At 43.5% G+C, this 13,545-nt stretch overlaps 1 protein-coding gene across 1 annotated transcript in view; it reads left to right on the plus strand.

The window, feature by feature from the left end:
• Positions 1 to 13,545, plus strand: part of MYO16 (myosin XVI) — a 418,223-nt gene that overhangs the window by 13,391 nt on the left and 391,287 nt on the right. The window contains exon 3 of the mRNA XM_006017262.3: positions 11,797 to 11,921. Coding sequence (XP_006017324.1) covers positions 11,797 to 11,921 — 125 coding nt within the window. The remainder of the gene's footprint in view (positions 1 to 11,796; positions 11,922 to 13,545) is intronic.

Here is a 13,545-nt window from a genome sequence, read left to right on the forward strand (position 1 = left end):
GTGCCACCCAGCAGGTCATTCCCTAGGCTGTAGGTGTGCTGGACATTTTTCCTCCCTAGGTGCAGCACTTTGCATTTCTCCTTGTTGAACTGCATTCTGTTGTTTTCTGCCCACTTGTCCAACCTGTCCAGGTCAGCTTGTAGTTGTTCCCTGCCCTCCAGCGTGTCCACTTCTCCCCATAGCTTTGTGTCATCTGCAAACTTGGACAGAGTACATTTCACTCCCTCATCCAAGTCGCTCATGAAGACATTAAAGAGTATCGGTCCCAGGACCGAGTCCTGCGGGACCCCACTGTCCACACCCTTCCAGGTCGAAACCGACCCATCCACCACGACTCTCTGGGTGCGACCCTCTAGCCAATTTGCCACCCACCGGACTGTGTAGTCATCCAAGTCACAGCCTCTTAACTTGTTCACCAGTATGGGGTGGGATACCGTATTGAAGGCCTTCCTGAAGTTTATGTATACGACATCCACCCCTCCTCCTGTGTCCAGGCGTTTCGTAACCTGGTCATAAAAAGAGACTAGATTGGTCAGGCATGATCTGCCTGCCACAAACCCATGCTGGCTTCCCCTCAGCATAATTTGTCCTGCCGGGCTCTCACAAATGTGAGCCTTGATAATTTTTTCAAAGACTTTGCCAAGGATGGAGGTGAGGCTGACTGGCCTATAGTTTCCCGGGTCCTCCTTCCTCCACTTCTTGAAAATGGGGACCACATTGGCCTATTCGTCATCAAGTCTGATCCCCTGCCATGGGCAGGAAAGAATGCTGGGATCAAACAACCCTGGCTAGGTGATTATCTATCCTCTTTTTGAAGACCCCCAGGGTAGAAGCAAGCACCACTTTCCTTAGAGGTTGGTTCCAGATCCTAGCCACCCTGACTGTGAAGTAGTGCTTCCTGATCTAGCCTGAATCTACTCTCGGTCAACTTATGGCCATAATTCCTCGTATCTCCTGGTAGTGCTTGGGGGAACAGGGACTCTCCCATTGCCTGCTGGTCCCCCTTGACCAGTTTGTAGACAGCCACCAGATCCCCTCTCCACCTTCTCTTGTGGAGGCTGAACAGGTTCAGATCCCATAGCCTCCACTCATAAGGCCTGCCTTGCTACACCCTGATCATACGAGTGGCCCTCCTCTGGACCTTCTTGATGCTGTCCACATCCGTCCTGAGGTGCGGCACCCAGAACTGGCTGCAGTACTCCAACTGTGACCTGACCAGTGTCACATACAGGGGGAGGATCACCTCCTTGGACCTACTCGTGATGCATCTGTGGATGCATGACAAGGTGTGGTTAGCTTTCCTGACCACATTCCTACATTGGTGGCCCGTGTTCATTTTGGAATCAATAATGACACCAAGATCCTTTTCTGCCTCTGTGCTGACTAGAAGGGAGTTCCCCAGCCTTTAGGTATGCTGCTGGTTCTTCCTCCCTAGGTGCAGTACCTTGTGCTTGTCTGTATTGAATCCCATCCTGTTCTCATCCACCTCTGTAACCTGTCCATATCTAGTTGCAGCCTGTCCCTCTCCTCCACCATGCCCACTTCTCCCCACATCTTAGTGTTATCCGCAGATTTGAACAAGGTGCTTTTCACCCCCTTGTCCAAGTCGCTGATGAAGATGTTGAACAGTGCTGACCCGAAGACTGAGCCCTGGGGGACCCCACTGCCCACATCCCTCCAGGTCGAAAAAGACCCATCCACTACCACTCTCTGGGTGCAGCCCTCCAGCCAATTTGTGACCCATCTGACTGTATAGGCATCGACACCAGTCGCCTAATTTTTTTTAATGAGAGTGGGGTGAGAAACAGTGTTGAAGGCGTTCCTAAAGTCCAGAAAGACTACGTCCACCGCGACACCTACATCCAAGGATTTTGTTACCTGGTTGTAGAAGGCCACCAGGTTGGTCTGCCAGGACCTGCCTCGAATGAACCCATGTTGGTTGCCCCTAAGCATGATCTCCCCTGCTGATCCCTCACAGATGTGCACCTGGATAATTTTCTCAAAGAGCTTCCACAGCACAGAGGTAAGATTAACGGGCCTATATTTTCCTGGGTCCTCCTTCCTCCCTTTCTTGAAAATGGGGACCACATTGGCCCTTTTCCAGTCCTCCGGCACCTCACCAGAGCACCATGTGTGCTCGTAAAGCCATGCCAGGGGTCCTGCAATGACCTCTGCTAATTCCCTCAGCACTCTGGGGTGGAGACCATCAGAACATGCTGATTTGAACACATCTAGACCCACCAGACGTTCTCTGACTAGGTCCTTGCTTAACCTGGGTCTGGCAGTGCCTCCCCTGGGACTGTCGGGGATCCCAGTGTGGGGGATGCCCCAGTGCCTGCTCAAAAAGATGGAGGCAAAGAAATTGTTAAAGAGGTTAGCTTTGTCGTCTGGTGTGACCACCAGATTTCTTAGTGTACCCTGTAGAGGCCCTATGTTACCCGCAACCTTCTTTTTACCCCCTATGTTTTTAAAAAAGGACTTCTTGTTATCATTGATCCAGGTTGCTAGTCCTAATTTCATCTCTGCCTTAACCTTCCTAACAGCCCCCCCTACAGTCTTGAGCAATGGAGGTATAATCCTCCTGGGTGATGTCCCCTCCTTTCCATTGGGTGTATGCCTGCTTTTTAGCTTTGATATGTTTGTGGATGCTTTTGGTGAGCCATGGGGGCTTTTGAGCACTCCTGCCCCCTTTGAGCCACATGGGGATTGTCACCCTTTGGGCTTGGAGGATCGTTTCCTTCAGGAAGGACCACTCTTCCTGGGCTCCCAACTCCCCTCCAGGACCTCAGTGCCTCCCTGACTAGTCTTCTTACCTTATTGAAATCCGCCCTCCTGAAGTCTAGGGCTGTTGCCTTGCTGCAGGCCTTTGACACCCTGCGCTGGATGGTGAATTCCAGCAGGTGATGATCGCTATCGCCATAGGTGGTCGAGAGCCCTCAGTCCACTCACCAGGTCATCTCCTGTGGCCAGGACCAGGTCCAACAAGGCATTTCCCCTGGTGGGACTGTGCACCTCCTGGGTTAAATGGAGGTCCTGTAACTCAGCTAGGAACCTACATGAGCGGTCAGACCTGGCTGACTGCTCTTCCCAGCAGATGTCCGGATAGTTTAGGTCACACATGATGACCATGTCCCTTGACTTAACTGACTCCATGAGCTGACCTGAGAATTCCCAGTCCAACTCTTCACCTTGGTTGGGTGGTCTGTAGTAGAACCCCACTGTTAAGTCCGTTTTCCCCTGCCCCCTTTGTATTCTGACCCAGAGTACTTCAGTCTGCCCCTCCTCTGACCCAGTGCTGCTCGTTGAGGATGTGAATTGTTCTTTGACATAGAGCACCCCACCCCCACTTTTCCTCCCTGTTCTATCCCTCCTGTACAGCCTGTAGCCCTTGATGTTCACCGCCCAGTCATGCGTTGGATCCCACCACATTTAAGTGAGTCCTACTATGTCTGGTTTTGTGTTAGCTAGCAGGAGGGCAAGTTCCTACTGCTTGTTCCCCATTCTACAAACAGTAGTATAGAGGCATTTAAGGCCTCCTGAAGGTGGATGCACCACCCCCCTAATTCCAGGTCTATCTGGGCCCCTGTCTCTTACCTGAGTATTTCTTGTGCTCATTGCCTGTCTTAGCTGAGCTGTTCTTGTGGGTGGCTCTTTGTTCGGTGTTCTGTGGCTCCCTCTGTCCTCAACTTCCCCTTCCCCCGACGAGCCTAGTTTAAAGCCCGCTGGAGGAGATCAGCCAACCTGAAAGAGAGCACATGCTTACCTTTGGGGGAGAGGTGGAACCCATCCCACCCAAGCATGTCTCTCGTCTTGAAGATACATAAACATGATATGCATCTCTCGTCACAGTGAGATACATAAACCTGAACTCAACTTAAATGGGCCATTTCTGATACTGATAGCAGAATACCTTCCACAACTAGGAAGTAATTAGACAAATACTTACCCAGCTTATTAGGCATGTCTTGCAGCCATGCTGAATGCTTGTGCTGTTATGGCTACACTGCTAGAAGTACTCAAACTGCCTAATTTAAGGCTAGTTTAGATGCATCTGATTTAATAGTTCTCAACATTTTTAGACTCAAGGCACCTCTTGGAAATTGCCGGTCCTTAGGTTTCACTTGTTTGTTTGTTTTTTCACAACAAAAAACCCATCAATTCTTCTGAGTTACAAGGAACTCAGAAAAACTACAGCAGAGCATATAGGTACAACTATCATGCAACACCCCATAGCACCCTTAAAAGGATTTCGAGGTGCCCCAGGAAGCCGTGGCACCCTGCCTGAGAATCCCCCATCTAACTGAAATGAAGTTACATGTCAGGAGGGAGGGGCTCAGCAAAAATGCAACTCATGTTAAAAGTAGAAATAAGACAGTTGATTCTTTAGCAACTGCTTTGAAAATGTAGGCATTTGTTTTGTTATTTTTATGGGTTACTGTTCATTTTGGATTTCATACACAAATCCTAATGGTAACATTTGTATAAAAATCTGTGTTTCATTGAAATATTTGGTTTTCCTGTAGACAAGTCAGTTTTATTGTAATTTATGAGACTCTGTTGGCATTGCAGTGTCCCCTGAAATTAATCACTGCTTAACAAAGCAGTTATCAGCTGCTACTTACCTAAGTACAGAATATTATTTGCTGATCTTTTGGATACAGTCATCATTCTTTATGTTTGGAAAGAGGAATTTGTAATATACTAGAAGTTCTATTTAAGGCACCACTCTGAACTGCAGGTGGAGTGCCTAATGGGATCTTTAAAAAACATTTTGCCTTGAGTAAGCACTATAGCTTCTGGAACCTGAAAAGAGCATGTACTCTGTGCCATCCTTGAAGAAGGTCTTGTTGGATATACTCTCTTCTGTGACTAAGAAGCTTTATTGGTTATAGTATAGTGGTAGAGAGAGCCACGGTCATGCCTATTACTGGTTACCATATTGACTCAAATACAAGATGAGATGATTTTTTTTCTCCAGTCAGTATGGTGGGGGGACGGACCTTCATCTTACATTTGTATACGAGTAAACCTTAGACAAGTGTTTGAATGCAAGACCTGATAAGGAGTCTTGCATTTGCAAGCTTGTTTACGTTAAACGCATTAAACATATTGTCTGTCATTAAGCTGTTGTCAAAAATAGCATGTGCTCAAAAATGGAAACCAACTATGAAGTTGACTAAATTCAGCCAACACTGGGCATGAGTATAAAAAACATGGCCCATATTGGTCAAACATGCTAATAGGAGCTTACCGCAAGGATAGATTAGAGCAGCCATCTGAATAAGATATATGGAAGTGTCCATCAAGCATAGTCCCTTTCAGCTCTGACTTTTTCAAGTTAATGGTGAGCCACTACATTGCATACATTTTTACTTCCTTTTCACTCCCACAGCTGAGCTGTGCCTTTCTCTCTTACTTCCAATGATTCTCATTTCTTTACTAACCTTAAATATCTGGCAAACATCACCAGTTGTTTCTTAAGTCCTGTAGTCATTAGAATTAAATGTATATCTCTTGAAAGATTCATAAAATCTAGACATCTTGAGCACCTTAACAATTCATCCAGTGCTTCACTGATAGTTATTTCCACACCTGAGTTAATATTTTTAACTAGAGTTAAAAATAGTCTGCAGGACTGTGAAATAGGAGTTATATTACCAGGAACAACTAACAGACAGCTGAATTGAAGAAGAAAGGTTAGCTTGATTAGTAGAAAATAAAGACTACTAAAAAAAAGAAGTAAGGGTTGTTAACATTTGTGGAATGAAGAGTTTAAAAGAAATCAAACTGATACAATGAACTATGAAGTCTATTGATTCCTTTACTGCTGCCTGAATAGAAATCCTGCTGCAACTGCTAGCCCAGTTAGTTTTAAACTTTGAGTGGAGCAGGAATCAAAGGTGGGGCCTCTCAAGAGTTTTGGTAAGCTGTTAGAGTAGCTGGGAACACAGGGTGGAGGGGTTTAGGCCAGCAAGTCAGTCTTTCAGGATTGAGACAGAGGCTGATACCCTAATGGTACATAACATATTGATGTGGTACATGTGTTTAGTAACAGACTGATGACAGAAAAGTCTTCTGAAAGTATTATGTCCTCTGACACCTGATTCCCATAAACACCTGATGAAGAGAAAGAACTAGCTGCTTACTCTGGAATAGTATTGATAAACTTGGCATTCCTTGTGCCATTTCATTTTATAGATAGAGGATTTCAAAGACTGGGAATTGCTTATATGATACCTCATATTAATGCAAGTGAAAAAGTTAACATTTGATGTTTAAAATAAAGCCCTGTGTGTATCAACCTTTATTAAACACCTATTTTAAAGTTAATTGATAACACCTTTATCTGAAAGTCACGTATTATTGTGACTTGTTTTAAGTTGGAGTCCACCTGACTACTTAGACAGAATGTTTTGTGATGGTAAACCTCTGACATGACATACTGTCCTTATATTTCATTTCTTCCCTTACGCTATATTAAATATAAATACCTTGGAAAATGTTGTATTTCTTATTTCCTTTCATAGTACTAAGTTGCACTTTGGTTTAAAAGACTCAAATATGAAATGGTGAAACTAGAATACTAGAAATTTGCTAGTTCCATTTTTGGCACATTTTGACAGTGACATAGCCACTGTATAATTTGTTTCTGAAAAAGAATACAGAAGTTCTTTTTATATGTCTGTGTTCTGTGCTTGAGCTTTTGGGAAGATAATTGTTACATACAAACTACATACATCTTTATTTAATCTTATAAAATAATGCTCTGGTTTGGTAGAATTGGCACGACAAAATTTGAACTCTATCTCCCGCATTTGGAAATAAGGAAGGAACTTTTGATTATACATAATAAAGCGGCTATAACAAAAAAGGAAAAGTATGTGTCATTACCTATTATGTATATGCCTATATTTTAATTATTAGTTTTATTTACATAAAGAGCTACTACTTCACATAGCATAATTTTTAATAGTCTGCACATAACATTTTCAAATTAAATATTTAATCTCATATTATAAGCACTTCCTATTTTTTTCTAACTCTAGTTTTCAATGTAATAAAAATGATCAAAGAAATTGTTTAAGGTTTTCTGACCTTTTATAATGTTAGCAATTTAATAGATGTAAAAACTTGTATTTGCACTTTGTATGTTTGAATAATACATGTATGTATCTTGTACTTTGAATATTAAGTTAATCTGCCTAAACTCTCTAAATGACTTCAGTTCTTACACTGACCTTTAAGGGGCCAAACTCACATGTGAGTTTGACTCCATTTAAGTAGTTGAAATAAATAGGGTCCAGGTCTTTTGCTAAAGTAGACCATAACCTTATTAAAGATAAGGTAGCAAATTGGAGTAGTGTTAACTTACAACTGCATCTCACAAGGACCTCACAGAAAATTAAAGCATTGGAAATTATTCATAAAATCTAGAAAAAGTCTGCTCTGAAAGCCCCAAAACACCCTTTGAAAGAAAAGAAAGCAAACAAAATTAAAAATGTGTATCAATATTTTAATTGAAAATGTTCACCATAAAACAATACATGCAGGTGCTGGTGTGGTCTAACAGGGACGTGTAAGCCCTGGATTTATAATTCATTACAGATAAAAAGTAAACAGTAAATTCTCACACAGTTGTGTTCAAGGACAGAAATTGCTTTGTTGAACAATTCAACATTTAATGAGAATATTCTCTTAGCATGCTGTACCCAAAGTTTTTGAGGAGCTATGTTCCTAAAGAATGGTAAGGTTCCATAACAAGCACTCAAAGGATAGTGTCTTAATTTAGGTTGCCCACCTACCTTAAATTGCCACCCGCTTTTATGTATCCATTAGGTATGTGCATGGTTATCCTTAATTCTGGCATTTCTTAAATTTTGAGTGCTTTACTCTTTAAATTTTATCTTTTAAAATGAGAGGTGAGGACTTTTTTGAACTATCTGTAGGGTTGTGGGAGAGGTCACATACTTGGCACCCAAAAGCTTGTTTGTGCCTGTCACTTTAAGGGCCAGAGTGGGCATCAGGGCAGCTGGCAGGTGTGTGCCAGAGTAACAAGCCAGTCACATGACCAAAGGAGGGCTCTGGGACTGGTGGAGGGGCCTGAGCAGGCTCCATTTTAGACCCAGGGTCTCAGGGCTAAGGCAGCGGTTTGCTGCTGGCAGACTGAGAGACACCCCCCAGCTCAGCAGCTGCTCAGGAACACCTTGGAGGTAAGGGCATGAGCTATGGCAATGGCAGGAGGCTCCTGGTCCTGGGTATGACTGAAAACTGCACCCAACTGGGGAAGGATGGGCTGGTGGGACTGCTTGTGGTGGGGTAGTTCCCCAGAAATGTCTGGCCAATTTCCTCCCCTGTGAAAGGCAGGTAGGGGTACCTTATAACCCTAGCCCCCACTACCCAGTGGGTTACAGAGCAGATAGTGGGGCCAGGCACACCTGTTGAGAGGCACCTGAACCTAGGGGGGTATAAGACCTTGTGACCCCAGTGTAGGGGGCAGAGTTGGGGCTAGGCAAACCTAGGGAGTGGCACTTGAGCCCAAGGGGTGTAAGACCCTGAGGCCCCAGCATCAGGGTGAGGCATTGGTTCCAGTTAGGGGGCAGAGGAAAAGAGCTGGCTGCATAGAGCAGGACTGCGATGGAGGCCTAAAGGGTATGCAGTACTGGCGTGTGCAGAGTAAGGTTGCAAGGGGCAACCTGAAGAGCTGTACTAAAGTGAGTTAGTGAGTGAGCCCCAGTGAGGGGAGTACGTTGTTGCCCTAGAGAGGGGTCAAAGGAGAAGTTAAGCCAGAGGCAGAGCTGATTCTTAGCAAGAGGGCATGCAGAGGATACCTGGGCAAGCAGAGCCAAAGGCCAAGGGTGCTGGGGAAGTCATAGTGGGTAGTTTCGCGCACAGTGTAGCGGCACTGTGATGGCAAGCTCCAGGGGGGAGTGACAGTTCCAGTGAGGCCATGGAGCATGGCTCACTGTGAGGCACTGTGCCAATGGATGACATCTGTAAGGCATGGGACACGGTAAGGGAAGGTTGCAGTCATGTAAACCCACTGGCATCGGGGCATTAAAATGGGCAGCTTCCCACTTATTACATCAGGTTAATCCCAACAAGTCATGACAGATGAGAACTGCCCTTAACAAATTAACAAATTCTTCATCTCCATTTTCCTGTGCAGGGACCAGTACTCCCCAAGCAGGATTCCAGACAGACTCGGGAGAAATGCCGCCAGGTCTAAGGTTGGGGAAGACTGGGTTAGAGAGCTTCTGGAGGAGCTGGACGTGTTCAAATCAGCAGGTCCAGATGCTCTTCACCCCAGGGTGTTGAGGGAATTGGCAGGGGTTATCACGGGGCCCCTGGTATGGCTTTACGAGCACTCGTGGTGCTCTGGCCAGGTACCAGATGACTGGAAGAAAGCCAGCGTGGTCCCCTTCTTCAAAAAAGGGAAAAGGGAGGACCTGGGCAACTCTAGGCCCATTAATCTTACTTCAATCCTGGGGACACTCTTTGAGAAGATCATCAAAGAGCACATCTGTGATGGGCCAGCAACAGAGATGATGCTCAAGGGCAACCAGCATGGTTTCATTAGGAGCAGGTCCTGCCAGACCAACCTGACTGTCTTCTACGATCAGGTCACAAAAGCATTGGACGCAGGTGTCGCGGTGGATGTAGTCTTTCTGGACTTCAGGAAGGCCTTTAACACTGTCTCCCACCCCATTCTCATCAAAAAGCTAGGTGACTGTGGCATTGATGCCTACACAGTCAGATGAATTGCAAATTGGCTGAAGGGTCGTACTCAGAGGGTAGTGGTAGATGGGTCTTTTTTGACCTGGAGGGAAGTGGGTAGTGGAGTCCCCCAGGGCTTGGTCCTTGGGCCCTCACTGTTCAATTTCTTTATTAGTGAGTTGGACGATGGGGTAAAAAGCAGCCTGTTTAAATTTGCTGATAATACCAAGATTTGGGGTGAGGTGGGCATGCTAGTAGGGAAGGACAGATTACAGCAGAACCTAGACAGGTTATAGGGGTGGGCTAATGAAAATAGGATGGGTTTCAATACTGACAAGTGCAGGGTGCTGCACTTGGGCAGTGGGAACCAGCAGCACACTTATAAGGTGGGAAACTCCCTTCTTGAGAGCACGGTGGCAGAAAGAGATCTTGGAGTCATTATTTCTTGGTAAGGAAAGCATAAGGGGTATAACATACTTTCCAAAGAAATGTGTACTGTGTCTGTGTACAAACATTACATTTCTACTGGGAGAATCACCATTTTTTTTTTTTTTAAACATTTGTTGGAGAACTTAAGAAGAGACAATGAATGACATAAATTCAAATATCACTTTTAAACTTGTGATATTTCCAAGCCTATTAGGTGAGACAATACTTGTATGTATTCTTCACAGGTGATCTCCCACTACACATCACTGAAGTGAAAAAAAACATCTGGGAGAGAAAAGAAGGTGCAGTTGACTTCTAGAGATAATACATGGAAATGTGGTGGTGTTTTAATCCATGATTGTGAGATGCTGATACAGCAACAGAAAATCCCCAGTTCTGTCAGAAAGAATGCAGCTATTCTTAAGAGATGCTCACAATTCCAGATGAAATCAGGATTGCATTATTGTCAAACAACTGTCAGTCAATAGCAAATGATCATATATATATGGCTTTTTATTAGCATATTAGGGATGCTGTCTTTTTTCATACAAAAAGCCTTGACTTCCATGGAATGATCTGCATAAATAAGTTTGTAGTGATTTGACTCCAGAAGTGAACCATTATGTCAAAACTTGCCTTTTCCTGTGATTTTTTATTTCAATTACTTCATAAGCCGTTTCTTTACTACCAATAATTATGACTTATTACAAATACTTATGACTTTATGGTAGCTATGAATCTTTCTATAGCTTTAGCAAATGATATCAATTTAACTGGAGGAAATTGTTGAAATCATGCTGACATTTGGCATTGCAAGCTTCAAGCCAATTTGAAATAAAGCTGCAGCAGCATAAATTTTTACACACAAAGTTATGAAAGGAATAGGGTAAAAGATCTCTACTTAAGTGCATAGGTTACAAATACTGCTCAAAATACTTCATGTCCTGGATTTCTTCTCTACCATTGCTCCTGCTGTACTAAATCTGACTTGATTTCCTGCGCAGATCAACACCCTGATTCAGGAAATTCTTGTTGAACAGCTCCTCAGGACAGCAAAACTGGGAGTGAGGGAGAAGAATCCTGTTATTAGGCTCTAGTGAAATAATGGCCAGGTCCAAATGGCAGTACTATATACACTTGTTTGGCACTTTTATGTGTAGGTGTAATTGACTATATCTGGTGCAGCGCTGTGGAGAATCAAACCCAGTATCTTGATCAAGCAACTGTTAAGCCTTGCTAGTTGCCAACTTTACCACTGAATAGTTTTATTGTACCTTTTGCCACGATCCCAGTTTTGCCTTTTTGTCTATTGAGACGACCTTCAAAAAAGAGATTTGTGTCTTCTGTTAATTACAGAGTATCTTTGTTATTTGTATTTTTAATGATACTCCAGACAAGATTCTTCTGATTTACACTAATATAGGTTAGCAGTATACTAAGCTAAAGAGAATAATGTTTGCTGACAGCACACAAGCCAGACATTTTTAAGTACAGATTGGACTTGCACCTCCTTCTGATCTTTTGGCACCTGCTAATCCAAAATGCAAACCAAAACAAGCGTTCCTCATCGTTGAAACAAAGCAGTAAATGACATCGGGGGGAGGGGAAGGTTTTAGCTTTTTCTCCTCAATCATTTTGTTTTCTTATGCACAGGTGTTGATCTGAACTCTCTGCGGCAGATGAAAAGTCAGAGGCCTATGACAATGCTCACAGACATTAGACAACTCATAGGAAATGGTGGGAGTGTGAATCAAAAGAATGATGAAGGAGTAACACTGGTAAGTTGGGTCTCGCTTATTAATTAAGGTCTGAGGCCTGTGAATGTGAAGTGTATAAATGTGATAAAATCAAACTGGAAGTACAAAAATGTTTACAAGGTTCAGGCCCAAAGCTTTGACTCTACTGTATTTTCTTGGCTTTGGAAAAGCTCTGTGCAGGCCCATATTTGTTCACAAAAAATACCCAGTATCTCTGAATCATCACATATTTAATTTCAGATTTTTAAATATATTTGGTATCTTTAAATAACCATTAATTAAGACTATAATTGGACAAGTGAGCAGCAGCATGGCTACAGTTATGAAATAACTGATTCACTGTGTATTTCTGCACTGCTGAAGGTTATGTTATTAAATTATGTTTCTTTAAAGACATGGAATCGTAGAGCTTAACTCAAATTAGCAGCTGAGTTAAACCATTTGATCCCCATGATCCTGACTGACTTGAATGTGAGTGCTTTTGTTGAATTAAAACCTGTTTTCTTTGCCATCACTTATATTGAAACTTAATTCCCTTGTCATTGGAGCTGCCAGGTATTTGAAGGGTACCACAGATTTTCTAAAGAATCTAGGATCCATGACAAGCTTCCAGAAAACCCCATATTAGCTGCTATGTATGTCACATCTCTTTTACACCAGCATTCCCTCTAAGGACAGGTTATATGCCATAAGAAACATTATCCCTGACAATAATGCTGCTGCTTTTTCTATTTCACTTTCTTGCTTTGTCTTCCAAAAAATATTTCATTTTTGCAGACTCCTCATGCCTAGAAATGAATGGCAGTGCTATGGGCACACACGTACCCCCTCCCCCGGTAAGCCAGTATATTTATGACAGACCTTGAAGGCCTCTTCCTTAACAGATGGCCTCTCATCCCCTGGCATAGCTAAAGCATACTGATGACATCTTCATTATATGAACGAATGGGAAGGAATCTCTAGAGAAATTCTGTTGGGACTTTAACCACTTCAACCCCTCCATGAAACTGGCTCTTGAATATGCCACCCACAGTACTCATTTCTTGGCCACCACGGTAACATTTTCCACTGGTCATATCACCACCACATTGTATTGGAAATTAACCAACAGGTACAGCTATCTCCACGCCACCAGCTTTCATCACACCACTAAATCTGTTGTCTACATCCAAGCTCCACATTGCAATTACATCTGCTTTGATCCCATTAACTAAGCAATATACACCTTAAGGATCTGGAGCAGGGATTCCTACACTTACAATGCAATTGCAAAATCATAGCTACTCAGATAAACATAGCCAGACTCTGACCCTGCTCTGACCTGCTACAATACCAACCTCGAGGACAACAGCCCCCAGCTTGAACATCTTGGACACATCAATGACCTCCAACCCCTCCTGGACTATCTTAAGGCAGCGTTGGGAAACAAGCTTGTTCTGGTCTACAGGAAGCCCCCCCCAACCTCGAGCAATGTCTCTTCAGCAACAGGCTACCTAACTTCTATTATCACCAAGGCCTTGCAACAGACCCAGATGCCAACTGTATGTGCCACATCATCACTGGACCAAAAAACATGGATAACATCTGAGATTCATTCACCTGCTCCTCTACTAATGTTGTATATGCCATATATATGTCCCTTGGA

The sequence above is a fragment of the Alligator sinensis genome, unplaced genomic scaffold (assembly GCF_000455745.1).
Source record: "Alligator sinensis unplaced genomic scaffold, ASM45574v1 scaffold288_1, whole genome shotgun sequence".
Lineage (NCBI taxonomy): Eukaryota > Metazoa > Chordata > Crocodylia > Alligatoridae > Alligator > Alligator sinensis.